The sequence below is a fragment of the Phragmites australis genome, chromosome 16 (genome assembly GCF_958298935.1).
Source record: "Phragmites australis chromosome 16, lpPhrAust1.1, whole genome shotgun sequence".
Classification (NCBI taxonomy): Eukaryota; Viridiplantae; Streptophyta; class Magnoliopsida; order Poales; family Poaceae; genus Phragmites; species Phragmites australis.
In genome coordinates, this window is record NC_084936.1 from 12,292,353 (window position 1) to 12,300,067 (window position 7,715).

The 7,715-nt window shown below is 45.9% G+C and overlaps 1 protein-coding gene across 1 annotated transcript; it reads left to right on the forward strand.

Annotated features, from left to right (window-relative positions):
* The first annotated feature begins 2,166 nt into the window (after nucleotides 1-2,166).
* On the forward strand, nucleotides 2,167-3,275 carry LOC133896053 (senescence-specific cysteine protease SAG39-like). The gene is made up of 2 exons (XM_062336568.1): nucleotides 2,167-2,602; nucleotides 2,689-3,275. Exons 1-2 carry the CDS (start codon nucleotides 2,167-2,169, stop codon nucleotides 3,273-3,275), a joined length of 1,023 nt encoding a protein of 340 aa, XP_062192552.1.
* Nucleotides 3,276-7,715: the final 4,440 nt, after the last annotated feature.

Genomic DNA, 7,715 nt, shown 5'->3' on the forward strand with positions numbered 1-7,715 from the left:
GTTGAAAAATGGCATCACTGCCGTTTTTTCAACCGTCACTCTTTACTCGACATTGATAGTCAGTGACTATCAGTATCGGGTCTAGAATCGGCACTGAAAGTTCTTTTTAGTGCCGGTTCATACCTCCAACTGGCACCGATACGTGTTGCCGAGCTCAAAAAAAATAAATGAGCTGGCTCAAGAGATCGGCTCGGTTGCCGCTCCTGCCGCCGCCACCGTCGTCCTCCTGCCGCCGCCACCACCATCGTGCTCAAATCGACTCATCTCATCCATACAAACATATCTCACAATCAAATTGAATTATCTCACATAGTCTCCAGAACTCAACCTCTAACATAATCAAGCACCTTAGTTCTACAAGACGGACTCCAATCGTTAAGAACTCAACAACCTCTAACGAATCCGCAAGAACATCAACCAAGTCATAGCCCCTCTGGCCGGTGGTGCGGCACACCCAGCAGTGGCACCATCCTCCAGAAGGCAGCTGGCCACACAGCTCCCCTTGACCACATCACCCAGATCTGGTGGTTCTGTTGGCAAAGGGTGATGACGAGCCACGCGGACGTGTAGATCCAACCATTGGCCAGTAGCGGTGCTGCAGACCGTCCTTCGCAGCACCCACCGGCAGTGACGCCCTTACGGGATGGTGCTCCTTTGGGGCACGAGGCCAGTGGTTCCCACAGCGCTTCTCCCGGTGTCACCTCCGCCGGCCAACCGCACTTCTCCAAGGTGGACGGTGTCATCTTGTAGAACTAAGGAGGCTGGAGGGGAGGCTGGTGGAGGTAGGAGGGGAGGAGGCCAGTGGGGAGGAGGCCAGAGGGGAGGCCGGTGGGGGAGGAGGCCGGACGAGAGACTAGATGAGAGAGAGATGGAGGTGAGGACTCGAGGAGTGAGGTCATGAGGGTGAGAGACCAAGAGGATAAGGACGCGCCTAAGTCGTGACTGAGCCGAGCGAACGTCAGCGCGAGCCAAAAATCCATTGCATAAAAATTTCGGGTCTGATCGTAGTATCAGTTCCAGTTCGTAATACGAATCGGCATTAATACTATCAGTTCCGGTTCGTAATACTAACTGGCACTGATACGAGTTATCAATACCGATTTTTATCTGAATGAACAAGTTGATGCTTGATATTGCTTCCAACAGGTACTGATACCCTATCAATGTCGTTTTTTGACTAAACTGGCACTAATGAGGCAATACTTATGACTAGTTCTGTAGTAGTGACATGAAATGAACAAAGCCATTGGATGAAGTAGATTAGAGGGATTTGATAACACCATCATCATACTTTCCTTGTAGAGAAACGATTCTTTTTCCTAAACCAAATATTAAAATAACTTGATCGTGGCATGTTATGAAGTGTTGACCTACCAAGTTAAGCTTGACGTTTAGAGATCTAAGTGAGCTTTGAATTCAAGTTTAGGATCCCAAGATAATCTACTAGAAGAAAAAGACCTGCCTGGGTTGCGATTAGCTAACCATGTTAAGTTTGATTCTCAACCAGAAAGGTGACGGAATATGTAAAAAAAAAATCTACATGGATATCATTTACGAAATTGCCAACGTAATGCTCATTTTTCTCAAAGTTCAGGTGGCTGTATTGCAATCTGCCGTATTAGTTAGTATTTTTAAAGTTGTTCACATTATGTAAATTCGAAACGTACTTATCCAGTGGTTGAGACGTTTAAACACCTCCGTAGGATAAACAAGTCACCAATATATTAATATTGCATCCCAATCACATTATTTAATCCAGTCCCATTTGGTATGCAATATTTCGTGGAAACTCCAATGAAGTTGTTTCGTCTCAAGGCTTTCTGTTGAATCCCTGTGATCCCAATTGGCGTGTAATCTTACTGCTTAATTAAGATGAGAACGCCGGGCATCACCATAAACTGAGGCCTGATGAGAATCGTTCTCAGCTTCGCAACAGCACAAGAATTTTATACCATCTGGCAACCATCTCTACTTCACGGCTACGCATGTGCCCCTTTCCATCAAATACGTCGTACAAGCACCGTATCTCTTACTTACGTACATACCACTAGGCACTAACTATATAAACCCATACCACGCAGCTCCAATCACCAAACAAAAGCATAGTGCACAATAGAAGCAGCAGGAGCTAGCAGTAGCAAGCAATACAGAGGCCTGATCGACCATATGGCCACCCTCAAGGGTTTGCTCGTCGCCGTCCTCGGCTGCGCCTTCTTCTGCAACGCCATCCTTGCGGTTCGCGAGCTGAACGATGACTCGGCCATGGCGGCGAGGCATGAGCAGTGGATGGTCCAGTACGGTCGCGTCTACAAGGACGCCGCTGAAAAAGCGAGGCGGTTTGAGGCGTTCAAGGCCAATATAAAGTTCATCGAGTCGTTCAACGCTGCCGGTAACCGCAAGTTCTGGCTTGGTGTCAACCAGTTCGCCGACCTCACCAATGATGAGTTCAGGGCGACCAAAACTAACAAGGGCTTCAAACCAAGCACGGTGAAGGTTCATACGGGATTCAGGTACGATAATGTTAGCATTGATGCGCTTCCGGCGAGCGTGGACTGGAGGACCAAGGGTGCCGTCACTCCCATCAAGGATCAAGGCCAATGTGGTAAGTACATTTCATCGGCACACGTGTCAATACAAATTGTGACACTGTTTTGTGATGACATCTATTGAAACATAATTTGATTGCAGGTTGTTGCTGGGCGTTTTCAGCTGTTGCTGCGACGGAGGGCATCGTCAAGCTTAGCACCGGTAAGCTCGTTTCGCTCTCGGAGCAAGAGTTGGTGGATTGCGATGTCCATGGTGAGGACCAGGGCTGCGAGGGTGGATTGATGGACGACGCCTTCAAATTCATCATCAAGAACGGCGGCCTGACCACCGAGTCCAGCTACCCTTACACAGCCGTGGATGGCAAGTGCAAGAGCGGATCAAACATTGCCGCATCTATCAGGGGCTACGAGGACGTGCCAGCCAATAACGAGGCTGCCCTCATGAAGGCGGTGGCCAACCAGCCTGTGTCCGTGGCTGTGGATGGAGGAGACATGACGTTTCAGTTCTACTCTGGTGGTGTGATGACCGGCTCATGCGGCACTGACTTGGACCATGGGATTGCAGCCATTGGTTATGGACAGACCAGTGATGGCACAAAATATTGGCTGATGAAGAACTCATGGGGCACGACATGGGGCGAAAACGGTTACATGAGAATGGAGAAGGACATTTCAGACAAGAAGGGCATGTGTGGCCTCGCCATGGAGCCTTCCTACCCCACCAAATAGCCAGGCCTTCATATCCCTCAATTTCATACATAGATATATCAAATAAATGGATGCTTCTTTGTCTTGTCATGTATAGTCCATTCATACGTGTCTATAAATCGTGTTGTAGATTGATCTTCTATGTATATGCTGCACTTTTTTATTTCATAAAGATCTTGTAAATATGCTGGATGTGTGTTGATTAATTAAGACCACGTACATGCTGATTATTATCCTGGAGCTAATTAATATTCAGAAAGGATGAATATACACACCAGCTGCGAGAAGGAATGTCCCTGAGTGACCATATAAACAAACAGTGCTACAGTTTTGATTCACTCGAGTGCAGAAACAAATTACTTTGACTCACAACTAGATTTTGACATCTGTTTAACTAATTAACAAGTATCAAGTCGGTGCACTAAGAACTACAGTTCCATCAAGCTTTGGCAGCAAGATATCGAAGTTGCAGCCCACAAGAAGTAACTGGGTAGCACATTAGCACACAAGAAGCGCTAATCGAGCAACAACTAATCATCTATTCCAAATTTCCAATTTTGATCATTTGTCCAAGATCTTGCAAACTAAAATTTACTAAGCATCTTAGGGTTAGAGCACTAAAGGAAACTAGGGCGTGTTTGGATTGATGTCGATGCTCACCCTGCCAACTTTTGGCTCGCAGACAAGTTTGCTTTTGTTTGGATGAGCACCAAATTTTAGTTCTCCATCGCGTCGCCTAGCCCCAATTTCTTGCCAATACGCTGGCCAATTCAGAGCAGCACAAAACACTCTGTCTTCTGTGTGATTGAGTTTCTGTTTCACACAACTAAAAAAAACTATTTTTAGAGGCGGGTCATAACCAATTTGCACAGACGTTTAGGCAACCCGCTTGCGATCGAAGACCTATAAAAATAAACGATTTCCACAGGCGCAAAAGAGATCGCCTGTGGAAACCTATTATCACATGTGGTTCATAAGAAACCGCCTTTGATAATCGATTTACACAAGAGGTTACTTAAGAGAAATATCACAGGTGGTTTCTTAAGTGAACAGTCTGTGATAATAGGTTTCTACAGGCGGTTCTTTTAAGTTACCGCCTGTAGATAGGTAGATTTTCACAGGCGGGCGACATAAGGACTCGCCTGTGGTATGTATTTTATTCAAAAATAATAAAGAGCATATATTTTATTCTCTCCAGATTTTAACATATTTTCAAGATAGATTTCACAACAGCATTTGAATCAACACAAGTCTAATATTTAACACAAATACAATATTTTTACATCACAAGCCAAATATTCAACACAAGTATTCTTTAATCTCCACTCACAAAGCCTCGGATGGCTTGCCAATTCGCCTCCGAGATCGAAGAATCTGCCACTCTTGTGGTTGACTTCGTGCATGATGAACCGGCACATGTCACGTTGGACGTTTTGGATATCTTCGTCTTTGAGAGAGGTGTGGGTAGGTTCGATCATTCGTGCCTTAAATGAAAACACAACTTAAAGAGCTAAAACACTGCTGACAATGGAAATCGAACCAAATAAGAATGTGCAAGCGCAATGATGACTTACGTCCTCGGGGTTATGTAGCTCCCGTTTACCCTAAAAAATTGGCAAACATAATATCCAAAAAGAACGGTGTCGAAACCTTGCTTGTGCCACTTCAAATAAAAATACAATAAATTCGTTAATTTAATAAAACTCTTCGTCATAAATAGTGAGATACAAGCATTAGAGGTGTGTAATTACCGGAAAATATGTATGAACCACCATCGCATCCGGCTTGGCCGCATCGTGCATCCCACCTTTCGTTACATACCACTTGTAGGCCATATTCGAATGCCAATAAGTAATTATCAATTCATAAATGGTTTATAAGAATTTTATGTATGAGAATTTTCTTTACCTCTGTATAACGTCGATGAGATCTTGGTACAATTTTTGGAGGAGATCGGCTGAGTCAAGAACCACGAGTTTGCTCGACTTCGGCATCGGCATTATATAAATAAAGTGATCGCTACATGAATCTTTATATTAGGTTCTTGATCGACCAATTAAATTGAATACTTATGTTAGGTTTTGGGTGTATCACACTTACTTAGAGTTGTAGGAAGCCATGATGTAGTCCTTGTCTTGTATTTCTAGCATAGCCCTTCCTACGTAGGTTGACATGTCAAGCCTATGTAATTTGGTCATTTCTCTTATGACACTTGCTTTCTCCTTGGTACTCTTCCCCTAATCCGGGGGTCATCTGTCCTCAACTTAACGACCAAGTTGGGCTGGGAAATTCGTTGTGAATCAATGAATCCGACGGGTACATTCAACTTTTCCGCATCGTTAAATTGTATTCTACAGAACAAGTCACTAGTCATTAGGTTCTATAGCATATATTGCTAGATATATGAACATAGGGATAGATTATATACACTTACAGGCGTCACACGCTTATGAGATTGATGTCTAGTTTCTCGCGGTGGAACAAAGCGTGCATGTCCTTAAAATCCACCATGAGATAGGAGTCTCCACTTAGAAAAATGTTAGCGGGGACAGAAGCAGTGATTATGGAGAACTCCGCGCGACATGCCCTTATGTACTATTTGTGGAATCTCCTCATCTCCCATGGACCTTCTTGGGGTTGAAATAATGGCATAAATGGCTTGCCATTCTCATATTTCTCAGGAACATCCAGTGTAGGCAAGAAATCCAACTGACAAGTACTTAATATTTTGCCAGTCTCTTTTGCGAGATTGCCCTTCGCTGGAGATTCCGGAGCAGATGATGCCTTTGCTTTGGAGGACAGAAGCAGCCTCTTCACCGGAGATGTTAGAGTCTTTTCATATGGGGTAACTATGATAGGGACTCTCCGATGCTCAAGTGAAGGATCCGGGGGCGCAGACACTGGAGGCGGAGATGCTGGAGTCACATACGCTAGAGGCGGAGGTACCGGAGTCACAAACGATGAAGCACGATGCGAAGATGCCTGAGACGAAGATAATAGGCGCGGGGGCGAAGGTGCCTTAGGTGGAGATAATTGGCTCAGGGGCGAAGGTGCCTGAGGCAGAGAGGCTTGGCTCTGGGGCGAAGGTGCCTGAGGTGGAAAGGCTTGGCTCTGGGGCAGAGGTGCCTGAGGCAGAGATGCTGGGTGTGAAGAGGCTTGGGTCTAGGGCGGAGGTGCCTGAGGCAGAGATGTTGGACGCGGGGGCGGCTGTGACGCTGGTGATTGTGACTTCTGACAGCTGAAGATGATATCCTGTATGGGCCACATAATGAAGTTGCCAACAGCCTCATCGAGAATCTCGATACCCTCAGGTGTGTTGATGTCAAGCTTGTACTTCATGAAAAGTGGTTGCACCGAGTCCACTTGTACCTTAGTGTAACCGGCTGGAATGTCTTGAGCGTGAAACACACGGCCTGGAATGGCTTGGCTCGTGGCAGCCTCAACAGTGAAGTCTTCCTTGCCGACCGGAACATGTAGCACACAAGGGGTAGCCACTGTGATATCATCCACATGATATCTCTGGTTATCGACCTGCGTGGATCCGACGCTGCTTCGAAAACTTGGGGGTTGGTTGCTCTATCATCACTAATGCTGCTCTTCCCTTCTCCTTTTCATTCCACATTTTCATGAACTGGACCATAACGTGTTCTTGTATCTCTTTCGCCAGGGTCTTCTTATATCTATTACAGGCGTCTGGGAACCCATGCTTCCAGCCCACTTTTGATCCAATACCTCGAGTGCGACCCGGGTGTTTCTTGTTTCTCACGGCCTTGGTAAGCAGATCATTATCCCTATCGGGCTCTAGAGACCCTTCATTAGCAATCCCTTGAATGGTCTGGGTCACTTCCATAGTCTCGGGGTTTTTGAAGGCTAAGTCCCCAGACTCAGTTCATTCTGACCGAGCATAGACCCAGTTCCTGCTTCGCTCATCACAATTTTCCAAAGGGTTGGGTTTCCCAGCCCGGGCAGCCTCTTCTTCTTGTCTCCTCCATTCAAAATTTTGGGGGTGTACCCAGACGAGCCCAGGTGATGGTGGTACTTATTATTCTTTGCAAGGTGCTTGAACGATTCACCCAGTTTGATGACCTCAGGTGTGGTCTTTTGCCTAACAAACTCTACCCATTGGTCTAGAGTAATCTTTCCATATTTATTAAAGGGTACCAAGTTCTTCTTCATGAAGTCCTTATTTAACTCACTCTTCCAGCCCCGGAAGCTCTTTCCCATAGTTTTCAATGCATTCTGTTTGGCGGCTTCCTCTGTTCCCGAGGGGAATCGGATGGTTCTCTAGAATGTTGCCCATAGGAACTCCTTTGTCTCTTCCGGTAGCAACCGCCAATCAGTTATTGTGATTGGGACATACTCCTTCACAAGAAAGCCGCAACTGTTGCGGAATTTGGCGCATGCCTCACGAGGTGCAACAGGCTCCCCTTCAACACCAACTTACCTTATTGTATAAGTGCC

What these genes read in the sequence shown, in the direction of transcription:
- LOC133896053 (XM_062336568.1), top strand. Translation starts at nt 2,167, where the DNA reads ATGGCCACCCTCAAGGGTTTGCTCGTCGCCGTCCTCGGCTGCGCCTTC. An exon ending in CAAGGATCAAGGCCAATGTG is followed by an intron (nt 2,603 to 2,688) that starts GTAAGTACATTT and finishes ATTTGATTGCAG; the next exon opens with GTTGTTGCTGGGCGTTTTCA.